The sequence below is a fragment of the Dunckerocampus dactyliophorus genome, chromosome 7 (genome assembly GCF_027744805.1).
Source record: "Dunckerocampus dactyliophorus isolate RoL2022-P2 chromosome 7, RoL_Ddac_1.1, whole genome shotgun sequence".
NCBI classification, from domain to species: Eukaryota; Metazoa; Chordata; class Actinopteri; order Syngnathiformes; family Syngnathidae; genus Dunckerocampus; species Dunckerocampus dactyliophorus.
Window position 1 is genome coordinate 12,704,101 of NC_072825.1, and position 22,568 is coordinate 12,726,668.

The 22,568-nt window shown below is 39.8% G+C and overlaps 1 protein-coding gene across 2 annotated transcripts; it reads left to right on the forward strand.

Annotated features, from left to right (window-relative positions):
• Positions 1–1,010: 1,010 nt before the first annotated feature.
• Positions 1,011–22,122, forward strand: ibtk (inhibitor of Bruton agammaglobulinemia tyrosine kinase). Of its 2 annotated transcripts, XM_054781557.1 has the most exons (28): positions 1,011–1,147; positions 1,754–2,611; positions 2,829–2,925; positions 3,089–3,213; positions 4,529–4,639; positions 6,071–6,241; positions 7,144–7,261; positions 9,022–9,202; positions 9,344–9,467; positions 10,292–10,469; positions 10,612–10,765; positions 11,019–11,403; positions 11,502–11,752; positions 11,844–11,930; positions 12,029–12,111; positions 12,217–12,254; positions 12,640–12,736; positions 12,851–12,952; positions 14,244–14,361; positions 14,544–14,604; positions 15,256–15,383; positions 15,585–15,697; positions 15,842–16,091; positions 16,697–16,795; positions 16,917–17,075; positions 17,291–17,488; positions 21,269–21,401; positions 21,553–22,122. In XM_054781557.1, exons 2-28 carry the CDS (start codon positions 2,288–2,290, stop codon positions 21,676–21,678), a joined length of 4,011 nt encoding a protein of 1,336 aa, XP_054637532.1. In that variant the 5' UTR covers positions 1,011–1,147; positions 1,754–2,287; the 3' UTR covers positions 21,679–22,122. The 2 variants fall into 2 exon arrangements, with proteins under 2 accessions (XP_054637532.1, XP_054637533.1); XM_054781558.1 differs by lacking the exons at positions 1,011–1,147; positions 1,754–2,611; positions 2,829–2,925 and having other exon boundaries at positions 3,153–3,213; positions 4,572–4,639.
• The last annotated feature ends 446 nt before the right edge of the window (positions 22,123–22,568 follow it).

Here is a 22,568-nt window from a genome sequence, read left to right on the forward strand (position 1 = left end):
GGCACTGAGCTGGACAGCCTGACATCTGTGGCAGAGCAAAGGACACTGAGAAGGCTCCAACCAGGCTCCAACCAGAATCATCCAATGCACAGCATCATCTCCCGACAGAAGAGCCGCTTCAGTGGCAGACTACTTTATCACTGCCCTGCTCCACAGATAGAATGAGCAGATCATTCCTCCCCCACGCCATGCGGCTTTTCAACACAATAGAGGGGGAGCACTAAGAACACACAAAGGACTGGACTTATTAATGTATTATTAATATTATTATTATTATTTATTATGTATTCTTGAAGTGGAACTGATCTGTTACATATTTATTGATTTTTTGATTTATTGATTTATTTATTTCGTTATTTTTCTTTACTCTCCTATTTTGCTTTTTTCGTTTTATTTTTAAGTGATTGCGTTTATTAGGACACTTTTACAGAGTTGCTAGAAACGTGAATTTCTCTTGGAGATAAATAAAGTATCTATCTAATCCAGACAAGTGGTAAGCTCTGCTTCTTCCTACTCCTTTTCACACATGTTGAATTGTGCAAGTATATTGTGTTTTAATTGCATAGCAAAGAGATGGAAAGTTTCACTTGCTTATCAATTGACAGGATAAATTGACAGGAGCATAAAGGACCATAAAGGCATAATGTTACATGAAAAGGTTGAACTGTTCATACTAACATATTTATCTTGTGTTTTAAGCCTTTCTCCAAAAGTGAAAATATCAAAGTGACCCCACCACCCCACCACACACGCACACACATCGTTTGATTTTTGTGGGAAAAGGTTTGCGCACCCTCTTCTACTATTAGTGGCTAAATGGTAAATTGAGATATTTTACATAGCATAAAGATAAAAAACAAACAATATTTCCAATTATTTAATAAGTGCAGCATGATCTCACGCTGATCGGAGACATCCCCCTCCAAAAAGGAAAAAAAATCAACCAATAAGACCGTTGAATGTACACGCTTCCACCAATCAAAAGTCTCGTTGTTAGTGAAGCGTTTTTTTAACGTAATCCAGAGAGGCAGGGACCCTGTCAAATTCATACTAGTGCAGAAGCAGTGTATTTCTAGCAATGGCACAGAGCATATGTATTGTTGATACTACTAATGCCATGTTCCTTTCTTCGTTTATCTAGCGAACGGTAAGGAATTACTTGTCTTTGATAACTCAAGTTAGCGATGATGTGTCAGTCAACCTAGCTACCACCGGCTAATGCTAGCTAGCGTTTACCGAACGAAGTGTTCATTTACGTTAGGTATTAGTTCTGTTTACTCACGCATGTTATTAAGTAAGCTTCCACACGAAACATACAAATCTTAACGTTTTGCCGTTGCCCTTCTGGGGAGCTGCGCTTAATTTAACTAACAGCGCTACTCAGCCTGCTAACAAGTTGGTCACTGGTGTCGGATACGTTATTCTAAACTAGTCTTGTCGAGTCTTGCTGGACTGGCGGTTGGAAGTTGTATTAAATGACAAAAGCGGCTGAGTTGATTTATTACAATTTAGCTAACTAACTTAGTAATACTGAAAACGAACTACTCAAATGCGCTCGGCTAAATTGGTTACATAATCTTCATACACAGTCACCACCGTCAGTATTTGTATTTATCACCGTTGCTATTTATAAGACATTATTCCAGTTACATGCAGTGCCCACATTAGATACAAATAAACAAATATAGTATTTTAAATGTGGATAATGGTAGGTGTTTGACTTCTAACATACTCTATATTCCTGCCCCCCCAGGTGTACACTTCAATTATGGAGTTTTAAAACAAGCCTTGTGTGTGCTTTGAGGGGAAAGGGTCCCTTTCCCCTCAAGTTGATGGTTGGACTGCTGGGTGAGAAGATTGGGGGAATTCCTTTTGTAACTTATTTGAAGAACAAATAGATGAGACACTATTTTTGCAAATATTGAATTGTACAGTTTTGTATATAAACAGGTGGTTTTGTTGTTGGAAACTGAGATGCAAGTGTATGAAGCAAGTGCCTTGACTTGTATTCAACATTTTGTCGAAATGGTAGACTGAACAAGTCTCACACAGTCGCTGGGGTCGCTAGGGTGCAGTGGAACCTCAACACAGGCACAATTCTAGCACTCCACAACCATCTCGACCTTTGTATTTTTTGGTATAGATTTAATGCACTGATCGCCACTGAGAGTAGCATTGTTTCAGTTTACATTGTCATTGTGACCCTGTATTTGTGCGTTGCCTTTGATTTACTTTTAATTTTCGGAAAGGCAGCAGGGTTTATTGTGGGGATTTGGGATTGCTCAGGATGAGTCTGGCATTGCCGGACTGCACCCCAAAATGTCGCTCACTGCAGCATGCAAATGAGGCGGTAGCGGCAATAACGGGTGGCTCTGAAGGGCGGCTGCGAGCTTTCTTAACCTCACACTGCCACAACGCTGCAATTTTGCGGGATGAATTCGGTCGCACAGCATTGCATCTGGCCGCTTCACTGGGAAAGAAGGCCTTACTGGAGTGGCTGCTGGAAAGTAAGAACGCTGACTTGACTGTAAAGGATAAGGAATCAGGCTGGACTGCTCTTCACCGCAGCGTCTTCTATGGACAGATCCACTGTCTTCTTTCCCTGGTCAAGGTACATGTTCAAATCTCAAAGTCTAATTCTGCCAATATGTGTAGCCAGACATAATGGCAAAGTTTATTTATAAATGTTAGCTCCTGTAATTTCACGTGCCAAAATTATTGTTACGCGTTAATTTTACCCTTTTGTGTACCGCAGTTCAGGAGTAGAAGACTTACACCCTGTGGTGTCTGAATTATTTCAGCTGAGTTGTCATGTCCTTTATTTTCAGCATGGTGGACTCCTGTCCACTCAGGACAAGGAGGGTTTCTCTGTCCTGGACTTGACAATGAAGGATCGACCGGCTCATGTTATCTTTAGAAACACTGGTAAAATTGCACCTCAGTAACACATAATGAAGCTTCGGGTGTTTTACATTTTTGTTAACCTCTCCAAGTTGTGGTGATGATAAAGTAACATTTAAAATAATAGTCACTATGACTGTGTGGTAGTGCATGTCAATGGGTAAATGTGTTCTCTTCCACATTACAGATCCGACTGAAGTTTACACATGGGGAAACAATACAAACTTCAGCCTTGGGCATGGTAATCAAGACAGTCGACAGCACCCCGAGTTAGTGGATGTCTTTACCAGGACTGGTATTTACATTAAGCAGGTAGGCCAACAATATTCACCATCCACTCTTTGGTGTACTTGTACCAAACATCACACACATTTTCTGTATTTTTATCACATTGGTCAAACATGCGTCAATTCAAAACCAATACCATAATGATTTGCCTTTGTTTGTGTCGGTTCTTTTTCCAGGACAGTATTACCATATAATAAAATGTACATTTTCAGTGATTCAGTTGAAAAAGAATTGGGCGCAGAATTTAGAATTGATTTAGGATTTGCTCTAAATTACACATAGTCATAATTTAGATGCAGGCTCAAATATACAGCCGTCCCTCGTTTATAGCGGTTAGTTGGTTCCAGACCCGACAGTGTTAAATTAATTTCTGCAATATAGGATTAAATGTTAATACATGTAATATTTTTATAGTTGGAGCATAGAAAACCTTTCTAAATGTGTTCTTTTTACCACTTATTAGAGCCCTGTAGACATGAAATAACAGCCCTATAGTGACTTTTGCACTCCTGTTATTTATTGTTTACAGCTAGGGCTGTCATTCGATTGAAATATTTAATCGTGATTAATCACATTTTTCCATAGTTAACTTGTAATTAATCACAGCTAGAAAGAAGTTTTTATCTGTAATAAGTTTGCTTTGAAAGAGCATTTTAAAGTTTTGAATACACCTATCAACATGAGACGGGGTAATATGTTTATGCAAATTTTTGTTTATTAAACAGTCTGTTTGGTTTTTTTTTAATAGCGCAACACAAAATGGACTTCAATGTGTAAAAAACAAACAATGTACAACAGTAGACAAAATGTGGCTTTTTTGGACTGCTGTCGTTGTCCTCCAGTGTCATTTCATAAAGCCTATTGGGGTGCAGATGGATCTGATTTCATGACCACACAATGACTCCATGGCGCCGCTTATTTCCCTTGTCCTCTTAATCCAATATAGCAGGTGCCAGATGTTAAATATTAATTCCACATTGGCAGGTTTTAATTAAATGAACAACCATGATGTGTATGCATGTGTGTGAATGTCCACATCAATGTGATACTTGGGGAAACATCCCTGCGCTCCATTGAAGGTTTGAGGAGAGCCATGTATTAGTAATGATGTTTGCTTTTCCACTTGTGCAACTGCCTTTTTATTGGCATAGTGTTTTACTATCATGACAAGAGGCCTTGGCAGAAGGACATGGAAAAAGATGGCAACAGCTCCCATGAGGTCAAATTATAACATTCTGAGTCAGCTCAAACAGTCCATTTGAGATGTCATTTTATGTGGAGACTTCAAACAGAAAAAGTAAACCACAATAGCTTATGGTTGTCTTTGGATTTTTTTTAGGTGGTGCTATGCAAATTCCATTCAGTCTTTCTGTCTCAAAAAGGTCAAGTATTCACATGTGGACATGGGCAAGGAGGACGACTTGGCCATGGAGATGAACAGACCTATCTGGTGAGATGTGGTGTTAGGCATGATTTTGGTAAAACCAGCAAGAAAAACTGTAAACAAAACCTGCCAGTAATTTCCCTGTCTACTTCCCCATACGTGTCTACCACGTTCAGAAAAGCTAAGGTTGAGATGTTTGCCTTAAATGGGGGCATAAAATGAAAAAAGAAGGAATATAAAAAAATTAATTTGCAATTTTAAACATATTTGTTTTGCCTTTCATGTGTTTTGCTCACTTTTTGTCTCATACCATCCACGAAAATTAGATGGACATGTGCCAATACAGTACCAATATAAGTTTAAAGTTAAAAAAACAATTATTTTAACTTCATCCCATAATGCATTTCGTCCCAGCAGAGCAGTTCATTGGCCAATGGCTGCCATGCTGGTGGCCCAGCTGCTGGTTGCCAGGCGGGTGGCTATCCCCGCTCTATACTATGGTTCCCCCGAGCTCCGTGGCAGTGCGGGGGCTGCTCGGAGCATGTGCCGGTCCATGCATCTTGCCAGTCCATGGCAGTTGGCTCTCCCCTCTCCATACTCTGGTTCTCCGTGGCTTGTCGGAGCATGTGTCCGTCTACAGTACACCGCGCCGGCCTCGGCAGGTGGCTCTCCCCGCTCCAGAGTGCACAGTGATGCCTGCCAGCAGGCTGGCTGCCGGGCCACCAGAGGGAGCTCATGAGGTCCCTGAGGTCATGAGCGCAACATGGCAGCCATTAGCCAATGAACTGCTCTGCTGGGACCAAATGCATTATGGGATTAAGTTAAAATAGTTGTTTTATTATTTTAAGTGAGTGTTAAGTTGCAGTGTGATGTTTATAGCCTATCTAAGATGACACAGTGAGTCAGACTGTTATATTGAGTAATGACCTCCTGCGATTCCCGATAGGTTGACAAGCTCGTTGTAAGTTTTCTCATAGCTCATGATTCAAGTAAAGAGCTGCCTGGTCCTCACGCACTCGTGTGCGCCATAATGTCTTTTTATGATGTGAACATGTGCGGCTTATAGTAGGGTACGGTTTATATATGTGCAAACCTGTTTTTGTCTTTACATTTTGTAGGTGTGGGTTAAACTCTGGTGCATCTTATACACTGGGAGTTCAATTAAAAAAAAAAAAATTCATAAAAATATAATCCATTGTTTTTAGACATGCCCTGCGATTGGTTGTTGATCAGTCCAGGGTGTCTTCCGCCTCTCTCCCAAAGTCAGCTAGGATAGGCTCCAGGATACCCCTGCGACCCTAATTGGGATAAGCAGCATAGAAAATGAATGGATGGATTGATTGTGTTTTCCCTCTTTAAAGTACCAGTTCCGACACAGTTTCAAAAGTACAGATTTGGTACCAGTATAGGTTAAAATGTTTACGATACACATCCCTAGTTAAACCGTAGTTGTAGTTTGCACAAGCTGTTTCACCATGTTTGTATTTGATTGTTCAGGTTCCTCGGATGGTGGAGGGTCTGATGTCCCACCACTGTTCCCAAGTCGCAGCAGCAAAAGACCACACTGTGGTGTTGACTGAAGAAGGTTATATTTATACCTTTGGCCTCAACACCTTCCACCAGCTCGGCTTGGCTCCTCCCCCGGCTTCGGCGCATGTTCCTAAACAGGTAGGAAATAAGGAACAACCTTCTGCAATGTGTTTGATAGAAGCTTTGTATATACAATTTTTACCAACTAGTACAGGGGTTGGCAACCTTTACTATTAACAGAGACATTTTGCCCCCTCTTTTACTAAATAAAAATAGTCTGGAGCCGCAAATGTAACGCGAGTTTTAATCTTTTTTTATTTTACCCATTACAGAAACAGAACACAACAAACAGAAGTTCATTTTGTGAGGCCTTTTTGTCTCCTTTCCATATTAATTTGTGTGAAATGAAAATTAAATGTAGCCCTGTTTGATCTAATAAAAACATAGTAGCAGCTTGGCAGTTTTAAAAAAGTAAACCTAAATTTTGGAATGTTTCTTGACAGGTCTGAAATAAATGGGATTTTTTGACAAATACCGGTAACAGAATTTTAAATGCTCGTGTTGTCATCTGCTGACTTGTGTTTCTGACGATTGATGCTTATCTTTCCGATGTCAGGGCAGTAAGATATGACTTTGCTCTTTACACCAGACTGTAGGCTCTCATTTGTGACCGATATTGATGAATTGTTGTGGACTCCTGAACTAGTATCAATGAAATGTATGTTCATTTAACTGTGAAGGTGCTTTTACAGTGGGGGAAGTAATTGTGTGATCTCTTGCTGATTTTGTAAGTTTAACCCCTTACAAGGATATGTATGACCAGTCCATAATTTTATGGTACGTTTATTTTAACAGCTAATATAAAATTTAATTGTCTGGATTTATTTAATTTTATATCATATTCTTTTCCTCTCTGTAAAATAACACTACAAAAAAGTCTATACTGTTCATGTCTCTAATGGGGTAAACAAAATCAGCAGGGCATCAAATAAATATTCCACACGGTATCTTGTTTAAGTGTCTGAATGTTTTGCACATAGGTGTTTTCCAAGACACTGAAAGGGAGGACAATCATTGGAGTGGCAGCAGGCAGATTCCACACAGTGCTGTGGACCAGGGAGGCAGTGTATACAATGGGACTCAATGGAGGGCAGCTTGGTAAGACCTGTATACAGTATATACTGCTCAAAAAAATTAGAGGAACACATTGGATCTAAACTGGGGGAAAAATGATCTTGAATATCTTAGTTGGGTGATGTATTAGTAACAAAATGATGCCACATAATTTGATAGACATGAAAATGATCACCCTATAGAGGGGGGAAATCAAAGACACCCCAAAAATGAAAGTGGAAAAAATTATGCAGCAGGCTGGTCCATTTTTCCAAAATGTCATTGTAGCAACTCAAAATGATTCCCGTAGTTTGTGTGGCCCCCACATGCTTGTACGCATGCCTGACAACGTCGGGGGATGCTCCTAATGAGACTACGGATGGTGTCCTGGGGGATCTCCTCCCAGATCTGGACCAGGGATCAATGAGCTCCTGGACAGTCTGAAGAGCAACCTGGCGGTGCCGGATGGACCTAAACATAATGTCCCAGAGGTGTTCTATTGGGTTTAGTTCAGGTGAACGTGGGGGCCAGTCAATGGTATCAATTCCTTCATCCTCCAGGAACTACCTGCATACACTAGCCACATGAGGTCGGGCATTGTCGTGGACCAGGAGGAACCCAGGTCCCACTGCACCAGCGTAGGTTCTGACAATGGGTCCAAGGATTTCATCCCGATACCTAATAGCAGTCAGGGTGCCATTATCTAACCTGTAGAGGTCTGTGCGTCCTTCCAGGGATGTGCCTCCCCAGACCATCACTGACCCACCACCAAACCGGTCATGCTGAATGATGTTGCAGGCAGCATAACGTTCTCCACAGCATCTCCAGACCCTTTCACGTTTGTCGCATGTCCTCAGGTTGAACTTGCTCTCATCAGTGAAGAGCACAGGGCACCAGTGGTGTAGTTGCCAATTCTGGTGGTCTATGGCAAATGCCAATCGAGCTCTCCGGTGCTGGGCAGTGAGCACAGGGCCCATTACAGGACGTCAGGCCCTCAGGCCACCCTCATGGAGCCTGTTTCTGATTGTTTGGTCAGAAACATTCACATCAGTGGCCTGCTGGAGGTCATTTTGTAGGGCTCTGGCAGTGCTCATCCTGTTCCTCCTTGCACAAAGGAGCAGATACCGATCCTGCTGAGGGTTGAAGGACCTTCTACGGCCCTGTCCAGCTCTCCTGGAGTAACTACCTGTCTCCTGGAATCTTCTCCATGCGCCCAGGTACCGCAGTGATGCCCTGGTCCAGATCTCGGAGATCCCCCAGGACACCATCCGCAGTTTCATTAGGAGCATGCCCCAACGTTGTCAGGCATGTGTACAAGCACGTGGGGGCCACACAAACTACAGAGAATCATTTTGAGTTGCTACAATGACATTTTAGCAAAATGGACCAGTGTGCTGCATCATTTTTTCACTTTCATTTTTGGGGTGTCTTTGATTTCCCCCCTCTATAGGGTGATCATTTTCATTTCTATCAAATGATGTGGCATCATTTTGTTACTAATACATCACCTACTTATTATCAGGAAAGATATTCAAGATCATTTCCCCCCAGTTTAGATCTGATGTGTTTTTGATTTCCTCTAATTTCCACTAATTTTTTTGAGCAGTATATTAATATCTGCTTGTCTGTGCCTATACCTAGTTACAACACCATTATTTTGAATGGCGTGTAATGAGCATATTGCTATGGAGTTCTCATCAGAATCCTATATTTCAGTTTTAATGATAAGCCACTTTCTGTTTCTGCCGTATAATACTGTATAAAATAAATTGTGTTAATGCACAGTATTGCAACTTGAATTTCAGGTTACTTATTGGATCCCAATGGGGAGAAGTATGTAACAACTCCTCGGCAAGTATCAGCTCTGCATCACAAGGATGTTGCTATCGCAATGACTGCAGTTAGTGATGGAGCAACTGTGATCGTGACATTAAAGGGGGACGTCTACATGTTGGCTGACTACCAGTGTAAAAAAATAGCTTCAAGGTGAGTAAAGCACCCATCACAACCTAGTGTAAAAGACTTTACATAGTCAATAGTTAGTTTACCATCAAGACCACACCGAAAGAAAAGTGATTTGCCCATGTTTGAGACCCTGATGATTGCATGGTCCTTTGTCCCAATCAGACAGTTGAACATCAAAAAAGTCCTGGTCAGCGGTGGCACTCTGGACCATCGTGTCAATCCACAGATTCTAAATGAGGGAGGGGGAGAAAAAGTGTCCATCTTGTCTCTAGATGAAGCTGGTCGGGTAAGTGCCAGGAAAGGACTTTTTGCTTTTGTGATTGTAAAATTGCTTAATATTCAACTGAAATAAACATGGCAACACTCTTGTTACATCATAATTGTGGTCTTTACAACACCGTACTCTAAAGTTTGGAAAATTTGCCTGTGTGCATCACATCTGATAATAGAGGGGGCCAGGCTGAGCAGTTGCTCATTTGCATGAGACAGGGCAACAGAGCAGCCCCCCATACTGGCTGCTCTGAACAGAGCTGGTGGGGGGGGGATTAGTTTTAATTTAAAATAATACTTGGTCCTTGTGGTATTTTGACTGAATCATAACGTAACGTTATTAATTAATCTGAATCATAATGTTATAAAGACACCTATAACCAGTTTTAGTCTGTGGGGGGAAAAAAGCATAATACAGCACCTTTTAAGCACTTTACTCTTCTTTGGGGTTGGCTTGTAAGAAGTGTTCTTTCTATGCAATCATGGACACATCAGCAGTCTTGTATCATCACTTACCACAAAACAATCATCGATCAGCATGCTGATAGAAAATCCAGCAATATAAACAACCAGCAGATGCTTGCGTTTATTACTCTTGGTGTGACAGGTTTGGCCAAAATCTGTTGTGGGACATAAATGTGCAGTGTAGACTTTGTGAGCGACTGCATAATGTTGTTATTTTTTACCATCGCTTTGCTTTTGCTGTTATCTAACCTTTGGTGCATAGTAGACAGTTATACAATCACAGCCAGTCATATCTCTATGGAGTTCTATAGATGGAAACGATTTAAGTAACTTTCCTCAACTTTTCTCTCCTCTTTCTGTTTCTATCCCTGTCAGGTGTTTTGCTGGCGCTCCTCAGTTAGCTCGGTGAGACAGTGCCGGTGGACGTATGGGCGCCAGGTTTTCATGTCGGACATTGCTCTCAGCAAAAATGGCATGATGTTTGTGACTCAGGAGGGGGAGGGTTTCAGTGGTGTGTGGGCTGGAGAATATAAAAAGTATGGACAGAAAAAAGGTAAGTGGTGATAATGAAGAACTGCATTAGTATATAGTGTACCGGTAGTTGTATTCCAACTGGATTGAAATGAGAATAAGTATAGTATTATTCATTACATTATGCATACATATACACATACACACATGTATTCTTATAACAGAGATCAGTGTGGAGGTTTGTGGACATTCAGATGTTGGCACAATGTTTGAGCGAATTCGTCTGGAGAAGGTCCCTTACATTCACAGAGCTGTCAGCATCACTATGGACTCCAGTGGCCGAAACTTTGGATTGCTACAAGTTGATCCCAAAGCAAGGTACATTGTTTTGAATGCATAAAGGTGATAAAAATACTCAACCAACGTTTGAGACAGTAGAATGTAGCAATAGTTAAAATACTGTATTTATTGCTGATTGGGTAATTTATTGAATGTGTGTGTTCTTACACCATTTAAAAAGCACCAATTTTGACATTGACAAATGGCATTATCTATTACCTCTTTTCAGTGTCAAGAGTACTAGAATGAGTGTAGGCTTTTCAAAAGCATTTTTTGTTTAATTTTGTTCTAGTTTATATGAGATTCCAAGCATTTCTCCATCCTCATTTGCCACACACTTCCGGAGCCTTTTGGAGGAAGCGGACGAAATGGACAGCATCCATGATGTAACTCTCCAGGCCGGCGATCGCACATTTCCGGCTCATAAATATATCCTGTCCATGAGGTCCGAGTTCTTCCGGAAACAGTTTATGGCTGACTGTTGTGATATTGACGAGGAGCTTGAGGTGGACGTGAGGAAGAGTCAAGATGCAGTGGGTTGCGACTTGCTTATTTTGGAGAAGATTCCACCTGACATGCTGGAGTATGCCCTGCACTTCATCTACACAGATTCTTGTGAACTACTGGTGCATGGGGGCCGACCGAGATGCTCTGGAACCCTGAATGAACAAATCCTGGTATGAAACATGGGTCATTTCTACAACATGTTTTAGTCTTGCATACTTTGCGTTCTTTATGCCTGCGCTGTCCTATGAACTCATTTTGGTTTGACTAGGATTCAGAAGAGAAGCTTATCAGCAGCCTGCAGGAATTGGGCCTAAGAGGTCGCTCAGCACTGGAAGTGTACCGCTCCCTTCCTCCTGCAGCTAGAGGAGATGGTGATAAGGACACAAGCAAGCGCTCCAAGCATGGCAAGAAAGGGAAAGGTGGCAAAGGTGACAAGGGTGCCAACGAGGGAGCGGACAACCCGGTGAAAGCTTTACAAGGAGTTGCCAAGAAGCTTGGCTTGGGCAGCCTGTCTGCACGGTGAGTTTGACATGTCCTCTATAGCTGGCAAGACGGCAAGTTTAATTCAATTTTTTATTACTATAGATGTATATATATTTTTTCTTGACAGACTGGATGGTGTCAAATACGAGGGAGGGAAGATCAATGTTATACATAAAAAAAATGCCAACAAACTTAAGTTCATCCAAAAGAAATGGTAGGTAATCTAGTATCAATTCAGTGTATATGATAATAAATAGATAGAAGTTCTTTTTGTAGAAAGAGAAAATAATCCTATTCGCTTTTGTGTTGCAGTTCATACCTGTGTGACGTTACTCTCAAGTCAGAAGATGGGAGAGAGTTTCTATGTCATAAAAGTGTCCTCTGTGCGAGACAAGGTGTGAACCCAACTAAATTACCTGCAGAAGTTATTGAAAACTCTTCATTTCAAGTCAAATTACAAATAAGAGCTATGTATTTTATGTTTGTGTCCATGTCTGCAGAGTACTTCCACAGTATGCTTGGCAACCCCTGGATTGAGGTACGTGGTGTTTAAATAAAAAAATAAAAATAAATAAATAAATAAATAAAAAATATATATAGATATATAGATAGATATAGATATAGATATATAGATATATATATATATATATATATCTATATCTATATATATAGATATATATCTATATATATATCTATATATATAGATATATATCTATATATATAGATATATATATATATATATAGATATATATATAGAGAGAGAGAGAGAGAGATATGTAGATATATATATAGATATAGAGATATAGATATATATAGATATATATATAGATATATATATCAGCCTGTTAGTGAACAAACGAAAGAAATGCCAATACCTATTTTTAAGGTTAGTTCTAGAGTTGATGCTCTTTTGCCCCCTTCAGGCTACATCCTGTTCTGCACTTGAGATGCCCACCAGCTCAGAGATTCTGCAAGTCATTCTTGAGTACATTTACACAGATGAGTCCCCCACCATTCAAGGTAACTTGTAACATATGTTTCAAATACTTTATAATGCTTTATTTGATTGATTTACCTTGGTTATAAATTAATATTCAAACAAGGAACTTGCCATTGTCTTACTTTTCACTCCAGGCTCTTTGAATGTGGCCTTTGTGTGCAACGTGCTAGTTGTAGCTGATCAGCTGCTCATCCTACGATTAAAGGAAATGTGCGAGGTCGTCATCACAGAGAACTGTATGTCTCTTTTGTATTTTTCTTTCATACTTCTTGCTGACATCAATAACCTTGGCCTTTTTCTCTGCCTCTCTTATCGTGGCATAATGTTTAATTTTGGAGAAAAACTCATACTAGTCTTTTTATCCAGTGATTGGCTAAAACCAGAGTTATTTGTAAACTCCATCCATCCATTTTCTTTGCCATTTCTCCTCTGAATTCATAATAATTATTCACTGGAATAATAACTTCCTCAATCATAGGTAGTGACTGCAAATTGTCATCTTGACCCGAATATAAGACAGTATTTATGCATAGAAAACAATCAGAAAAAGATGGGTCATCTTCAGTCATGTACACACACATTTTGGGGCACAGGTGCTCACGCCAGAAAAACCCATCTTTTATTATTCATGAAGTTGTTATTATTATTATTATTATTATTATTCTAAATATATATTTATATATAATAAAATACATAATTTATATATACAAATATATTAAAAATAATTATTATTCAAATTTTTTTAAAGAGATCAATTTTGTGTGACTTAACGCTGACAACACAGTACACACATTTTTTTTTCTTTCGTTCTTTATTTTTTAAACTGTTTTCTTACAGTTGAAGCATAAGCATGCATCACACTTAATATACCTCACCGGACTGTCATGTAGCTCAATTTAAGACCTACTTTTTCTCTCAAATAATTACGATTTTGAATTCCACCAAACTAGTGAACTTGTCTAGTTTGTAGATCACTAAAACTGTCTTTAAATTTTCTGCCCGCCATGCCTCCCTCTCTCTTTTCATTAAACATGACAAACATCAGTAAACTGCTGGACAAGGCTTTGAGTTGTTTTGTTTTATTTTTTTAGGAATGTTTTCAGCTGAGCTAATATTGTTGTTAATAAAGCACTAAACAACGCAGACAAGGCTTTGAGGGTTTTTTTTAGATTTAGATTTTTTTCAGTTTTTCCATTTTTTTATGGCACAGCTTTGGTACCATGAAAAGCACACCACAAGTGTGAACACAGTCTTAGCAAGCAACAGTGTAGGCGTTATGGTACTAATTTTAAAATATAATCAATGAAGCAGAGTCGTCGTCATCATCAAACAGGATCTTGACTTGAAAAACCGGGGGTCGTCATATATTCGGAAATGTCATGCATACAGTAAAAAAAACAAAAAACTCAGAATAAATCAGTGGATGAATTCAATACAAAATATTCTTCCCCAGGGTTGTAGTATTTATCAACAACTTTCCGTGAGTGGCTAATTAAGCAATTTTTATTTTTTTTTTGCTCTTTCCAGTAACTCTGAAAAATGCAGCAGAGCTGCTGGAGTTTGCCACCATGTACAATGCAGAGCAGCTGAAACTCTCCTGCTTCCAATTCATCGTGCTCAACATGGCAGCACTTCTGGAGTCAAAGTGAGAACCAGAATTGATAATTGTGCATTGACTTTCAAATATCTAGTAAACTGATGTTGATTTAGTTGACAAATGATATTTGAAGCAGATAAATGTTGCTGCAAGTTGACAAAATGAATGTTATGTTTAGTATTTATGTGTCTGCCTGCTCTATTATTTGTTCTCTTCCGGGCCACCTTCAGAGCACTGGACCATCTTAGTGATGAAGTGCTTGTGGAGCTTTCTGCAGCATACAGGAAGATGGTGAGAGTCACCTTCCATCAACCATTTTCAGTTTGCTTCCTGTGTAGTGTTGTGTATTGTTTGCTTTTTGTGTGTGGACATGTTTTATTTGAAGAGATCTCATTGTCGTAACAATATGTCTTGAACGTCTTGGAGAAAACAGATAATTATGATAGTAATGCTGTTACAAATACAGTCAAAGTAACAGCTGCTTTAGCATTGTCATGTGCATTTTCTATAATTATGTGTGGATTCTCTCCTGTATCAGTATATGATAGCTACTAAGTACTGTTTTATTTAAATGTGTTTTTTTTGTTGTTGAAAGTACGGTAGGCACTTTTTGAAGGGACACTGCTGTCATTGTGTTTTATTTTTACTTTTGATTGATCAACTTCTGGTGCTTTCAAGGGGCTGTGTGTATTAAAGCAATATTATGCAACTTTTACCTTGGGTATAGCAGCTTCTAAATCATTTTAAAGCAATGCCACCTTGAGATTCATGTTTTTTGTGATCACACTGAATGTTTTTCTTCCATCACTTTCGGTTGATCATTTGCAATCCTTCATAAGGAGTGTTGTGTAATTTCAGGAAGCATTAATATTTAAATTGTTTAGGCTCCCACCGCTGTATGGTAGGTTTTGATTGATTGATATTTTTTTCATTTAATTTCAGATCCCAGCAATGCAAAGAAGGGTTGTCACTCCATACCCTGATGCCCCAGATCTCAGTACATATGAAGATGAGGATTTGGATTCGGCCTTCATCCCCAAAACAGAAGAAGAATTGGATCGATCCAACAGGTAAATTGTCTTAATTATTAATGCCATTTCCAGTGGCTCTCTTAATTTGGATTCTTATCCACTTGTGTGTGTGTGTGTGGTTTTATGAATGTCATGATGAATGTAATTCAAACACTAGAGTACAAAAATGTATCTACTGAAGAATATATGATGATTCTTCTAAATGTGTTTTGCTGATTATACAAACCCCTCTTACCTCAGGGATGTACTTTTAAAGAAAGCCAAGATTAAGGCAAAAAAAAAACCAAGGCGACGCTCTGACAGCTCAGGAGGCTACACTCTGTCGGATATTATTCACAGCCCCCCTGCTGCAGGTAGGCTGTACAAACACACACACAAACCTTTTAATGTTCCACTCACCCTATATTACATGCATCAGTTACCTCTTACAATTGTTGGCTTAATTAAAGGTGCAGTAAAATATAACCATTTTACTGACTTGCACTTTTTACTCTCAGTGGTTTCCCCTTGCTTGGTGAAGACAGGCAAGGGCACCTCCACAGAGTCACTGCAGGAGCTGCTCACATCAGACTCAGAGAGTAGCTGCATGGGGCTAGGCAGCCCCCGAGACATGCAATCACCAGTATTTCATGACAGAGCCGAGGTCAATGTCAGATTAAAGACCCCACCCAGTACCTTAACCTCAAGTAATGGCCTCCCAACTCCCCCCAGCTCTGGTCCACAAAACATCCCCAAGCTCCTTCACAGGTACGCTGGGTATTTCTAAATCTTGTTACTTTTCTTCGAAATGCTCTTTATGAGCAAAGAATTTTGACATCAAGTTGTTAAACTTGATTATATTACTGTGTATTATAAGAAACTCGAGATGTGGTCTTCGCTTTGTAGTAAGACAAACTTCTACTCTTTTGGGAAGATTTCCCATTCATCCTAGAAGAACACTCGTGAGGACAGAGGTCACTGATGCAAACTGGTCATGCTCTACGGGATATTATTTTGTGCAAATGGGCACAGTTACTGTATCCTGGAACAAAAATGGCATACCCCAATCTGTTCCAACAAGTGTTTAAAAGAAGATATTTGGGGGGGGGTTTATCCAATGTGATGACAAATAAATGCATTGATGAAGAAGTTGGTTTCAATAATTTTGTCTAAACATAGATTGCACGTGACAGGCCAGTTTTACACTTGATTTTAAAATCTGGTTGATGACTTAATACATGAAACTTTCAATTTTATAAGAACTGTCAATTTTCTCCCATTTTATTTTGAGGAGGTGATTTGGAGAAAGCTTTCTCTCATGGGTAATACATAATTCCAGTCCTGTGAAGTAACGGTGTTGTTTCAATTTGTAGACCTGCCAATCCACCTCCCGTCTTGGATCTTAGAGCCATCATTGACATGGAAGCCAACTCTGTGCAGACCATCAAAGCAGCTGCCAAAAGCCCTGTGAAGTAAAATAAGTCATGAGTCCTATTCATGTTGACTACAGTAGTTGTTTACAAAGACGATTCGAAAGACACAACATTTTTTGGTATCCTCACTTACTGCACATATTTTTCTGCTTGCCTTTAGCATCAGCACCCTCAACAAACATTATCCCACTCCCACTAAGCTGTCCCAGAAGCAAAGGAAGATGCTGGCATTAGCCAGTAAGGAGACCAGTGTGGAGTCTACTGCATCCAGACCCACCCCTACAATCACGCCATCCAAGAGCAGTAGTGGGAAGGCCTGGTGAGTGTGCTTCAGCATGAGAAGCACTAAAGTTTACTAAAGCATTAAAGTTGTAATAATTATTTATATTCATATACAGAAAAATATTGTTTTCCCAATTGCAATTGTTGTAGCAGCCCTTTCCATTACTTAAAAAATGCAAATGTTTGTATAGTGGTTTTACATGTGTCCAGTTAGAGCATCATTTAAGCTGTTTGTTTTTCCTTCGTCATCAGGGCAACAGCAGTCCAGTCCCCACCCTCCTCATGCTCATTCCGGGCGCTACTGGAGGAGGAGAGCCAACTCATCAGAGCAGGGCAGCCTGGAAGTCAGAGAAGCCCAGGTGCCCAAGGGTCCCCAGTAAATCTTACACCTGTTAGTAGGAAAGTGACGTTCAGATGTGATGAGCGCAACAAGCTGGAGAAACCTTCAAGGTGAGTTAACTGCATGTAGTGTGTCTTGCTACCACTGGGAGGCACTGCTGAAGTGTTGTTATAACACAGTAGTACTAGTACACTTGGCACATAATAATAATAAACACTAAAATTTAAATATGAATTTAAAGATAAGAAAGCGTCATATTAGGCCTGATTATACATTATTTGTAACTCATTACATCAATGTTAATTTATCTGACAAGTCACTATGTTCGTCAGTGATGATGAAAAATTGACAATTTTAACTAATTTATGATAGTGAAAACAATCACGAAATGACACACCTTCACTGAATACATTAAACAAGACAAGAAGCCCTGGTCCAGAAAACAAAACACAAATTAGAGACAATGAATTGTGGAAACCCTGCCTTGTGTGTGTTTGTCATTAATGCTCAGTCTGCGAGGCTCAGCTGCTTCACTTGGAGTGACTGCAGTAGAGTGGCTGCTGTGGACACACTGAACCTGGTGAAAGATTAAGTCTTACTCAACAACTAACACACCATGGACCTGTAAGTGCAACAAAAGCTGTGAGACTAGTAAAAAAAAAAAAAAATCAAGTGTTTACTGTGAGAGAAGTATACAATACTGCATGTTAAACAACTATAAATACACAGCACGCCTGTATTTTAATGGCTATGTCTAGCATATGGAATGTATTGACTAAAAGGAAAGTTTCGCTACAATTCCTGAAGAAAAACTGCACTTTTTAAAAACAAAGATTTGCCCATCATCCACAATCCTTATGTGAAACATGAACCCATATTTCTTTCCTTTTTCTGTGCGTTCTAAAGAGAGAAAACAAGTTATCATGACGGCGCTAACATGCTGTGATCATGCATTATTAACAGGTACATTCATGATAACTCGTTAACGCTACTCCCGTCAACAGCTGCATAGAAACACCATGTCTGTTTGCTTTTACTAATCATGGCAGACTTCTCGAGAGCCGCCACTGACGGCTACTTTTGGACAAATGATGAACCAGAACATTATCTTTTAACCCTGAATATACAGTGTGGAGTATGAGCTACAGGTTATCAGGTAATACGCCCCCTAGCCCCCCTTAGCTCTAGTGTTAAATGTTTCATGGATAATAGTATAATGAAAAACAGTCACTTAGAAATGTCCGCTGTCATTGGGATGGCTGTGTCTTTCAGTACAAGACATGTGCTCCCTCTCGAGCTTGTAAATTCAACATAGTCCTCAGGTAAAAAATGGTGACAGCGAACGAGCATCTTGTTGAGTCTTTGTAGTGAAGTAGAAAGCTGGTAGTGTAAGTATACCGCTCGGCAGTGACTTGAGGTATGAGTGATGCTGAGACTAGCGAGGCGTTGTGTTACTCCACCAGAAGAATATAGTTGTTCGTGTTAGCTGCTACAATAACAATATCACTGTAGCTTGGTTAATATACAGGTCAGTTATGTAAATAGAACATAGTTGGCATTTATTTGAGGGTTTTTTCTTTTTAGTGCTTTATTGTAGGTGGTCCCGTGACGTCCTTTGTTATTGCCGTCATGCTAGCTCATTTTCTGTCTTTAGAATGCACAAAAAAGTGACAGAAATATGTGTTAATGTTTCATGTAAGGAAAAAGTGCAGTTTTCTTTTTAAAATAGGACAAACAGGAGTGACTATAGAACTGCTTCTTCTCAGATTTGAAACTATACAGTCCATTTTCTCTCAAACAATTTATAAATCAGTAGATTTTCAATATGCTCTCATTGCATAGTTGAAGCTTTATTCATCCACCACATAGTGAGACACTAACTGATGCAAAACATGTGCTCTCAGGGACGAAACACACACACTTTTCTGATGAATTAATAAGATGACTAACAGCAACATTTACATTTTCGGTGTGGTTGGAACTTGCAGCAAGTTACAATCCTAGTGATGTACCTGGATGTACTGTACATTCAAATTTAATATAGAGTACGTGCAGATCCATTTTCTTAGAGTATGAAATCACAAATTAAACCACATGAAAGCAATTTAAAAGATATAATAAGATACATTGCAATGATATCCAAACGGTAACTTGGTTCAAACTTAACTGCCTCATATTACTATGTACTGTAATTTAAAGCAGGGGTCTTTTGTCGCCCCCTACTTGACATTAAAGTTTAGTGTGCATGCGGCCCCCGCACCTTGGGGCGATGACGAGAGGCACTTTAGCTTGCTTAAAGGAAACTGCTCTTTAATAAGGTAAGCGATAGCAAACACTGAACTCACATGTGAGCTTGTCACTTGGTGAAATGAACAGGGTTTTTTTTAGACAGAACACTTATTACAATCATGGTGCCAACATGGGAATTATAGCACAACATGTAACAGGCAATTAAACACACATAGGACAACTACTCAACAACACGGCTACTGAAACAACTACGTTAACTGTAAACATGTAACTTTAGCAACTCCCTTCGCCCGTCCCACCATGCTTTACGGCACGTGCTTTGAAAAAAGTTGCTAAAGTTATGTGTTTAGAGTTAACATACTTATTTATTATACAACACTAGTTGAAGTAGTAGTTGCCCTGTGTGTATGTTATCTCCCTTTTGCTGTGTGATGGTTGTAGGGTTATTTATTTCTATTTCAGCATGACATTGTAACAGACTGAAGCAAGTGCTTAATAATAGGTACTGTGGTGTGTGTGTAGGTAACCAGTTCAAAATGACCTGGTCATCTCAGTTGACCTGACCTCCTAAGTCGCCCTGACACACCTAGACAGATGCACATACACACAGAGAATCTGCTGGTTATCAGATTTTATTTGTGAAAGACTGTTTTTGTAGTTTCTAAAGTGTGTCTAATTATTGCAAATCTGAATAAGTTCATTTTTGTACATCTCTGCTATCATACTAGCGCTATGTGTTTACCCTGCAGTCGATTTTCAGGGAGTCCACTCGATAAACTAAACAGCTGTGTGCGTCTCTAGTGAAACTGGTGATGCTAATCAGAATTGATAAGGGCAGCCTTCATGTCACACTATGTCATACAGAAGAGGGAGCATGTATTAGGTTACTCTTGGCATTTAGATAGATGAGTTCAACACTCAGGAACCTCAATGCTCTGCCCTCTGGAATGCTGTTCTTTCCTAATGTCAGAATTAATAAAGATGTCTGTCTGATCTCCAAATCTGAGTTTTTTTCTGCCCTCACCGAAGAAACAGATGGATTTAAAAAAAAAAAAAAGTCTTCTACTTCAACATATGCATTATAGAGAATGATGAAAACATTTCTTTCCACATCTCATATCAACTACAAAGGAAAGAAATGACTTAATGCACACACAAATTTGACTGCAGGGAATAACCATGTGTCTTTTGTTTCATAGAAGTTCTTTATCATTATATATAGGAAGAGTCAAAGGGTATGTCTCGCACGGCTGCTGTCTGCTTTTGAGGGTTAAAAAAAAATGTTAATGTGTAAATTAGATTTGCCAAAATGTTTTTGGAACCTGAAAATACCATGAAACTATGAGAATAAACAAAGCAGACGACTAAACCCAAAAATGTGCTTCCTGATTTATGAAACAAAATTGTATTTGTATACTTAAGTGTGTTTTAGCATGGACATTTAAACTGGTTATACAGTGACATATGAGGTGTATTTAAGCCAGGTGGACAGGCGGCCATTCAAACAGAAGCTTGTCAGTAGTAGTTCACGTAACCTTTTGTCTCCACACTCAGACCCAGCTATCACAGTACAGCCCCTGATGCATCCTATTCCTGTCTCTCATTCTCTTCCTTGCTGCCTCACCCTTCTGTCCCCTCAGGCCCTGGGTGATGGCAGCAGCGGGAAGCCCACCCCTCCCCTCCCTAGTGACCTTTGCTTCCATTGTGGAGGAGGAGCGGCAGCAGGAAGCTGCACTAATCCGCAGCCGAGAGAAACCGCTGGCACTCATCCAGGTAACACGGCTGGTCTGTGTGTGGTAGCGCTTTGAGACACACACACACACACGCGCACACACACACTCTTTCATTCTCAGAGGGTGTGTGGTTCTACGGGCCCTCAAATATGTCTCCTTTCCCTGACTTTGTTGTCTTTTTCCCTCCATAGATTGAAGAGCGAGCTATCCAAGATCTACTGTTTCATTACAAGGCACGCGACAACCCCGATGAGCTGATCTTAGTGGAGAGAGCCTCCTCGGGTCCCATGGCAGCTCCGATATGGAACAAACACTGATTACTCCTCACTCCATACCAGTGAAGTGAGAGGATTATTGGCAGTTTGTGCTGACCTCATGCTCTCACATTTAGAAATCTATGCTACTTTGTGCGCAGTGTTATATCAAATTTTCCCGAGTTGCTCATTGTAATGTTATTGTGGATTACAGACTGAATGTAGCCCTTTAATGCTAAACGTGACCCAGCAGAGGCGCACTTTTTTGTTAGTTGGCTCCCATGTCTTAAAAGCTTTCCAATTGTTATTCTAATGGTAAGTTGTCAAAGAAACTGAATGGAGATTCTGGGTGTTTAAATAGTAGAAGTTCTCCATGACATTGTGAAAGTTAAGCGTGCCAACTACAAAGTGTCAGTATGTACGTTTTTTTCCACTGTGCTTTTTGTAATTGACTCGGCTGCTATGTAGTTGATTTGCAGTGATGTTACGATCTCATTGACATCTGAAGTGGTGGTGTGTCCATAATTTGGTGTCTTGTTAGTGATTCAAACATACCTTGAATGTTTGAAGCTGGCTTTCACCCCTCATATTCAAACAAAGCTGCTGGACCGTTATTGAGATTTAGCAGCTTCTAGTATCATTTTCTGTTTTTATTAACATGTTAGGAATTTCTGGAGGCATTATGAGTAATATAGGTACTTTGGTTGGACCATGCATAATGATCAGTCTGTTTGATGGGGAATGGGGACAGTGTATAAAAGAAGCTACTGTATGGAAAAGGCCATGCAATATCCTACCTGTGCAATCACCCAGTATTTATGGTTGAGTGATTAGAGCACAGCAAGCAATGTGAAAACCGTAACATGCTTATCGTCCTTTAATTACTCCCTAACCTCTTCGCTTTTTGTTGCAGAATCTTTGTCCTTGTAAGAAATGACTGCCTCTTGACAAGT

Bases quoted from the DNA above. Each gene is read 5' to 3' on its own strand.
- ibtk (XM_054781557.1), top strand. From the start codon at position 2,288: ATGAGTCTGGCATTGCCGGACTGCACCCCAAAATGTCGCTCACTGCAG. The intron at 10,470-10,611 runs GTAAGTGGTGAT...TTCTTATAACAG, and splicing joins AAAGTATGGACAGAAAAAAG to AGATCAGTGTGGAGGTTTGT. The intron at 12,953-14,243 runs GTATGTCTCTTT...TGCTCTTTCCAG, and splicing joins GGTCGTCATCACAGAGAACT to TAACTCTGAAAAATGCAGCA.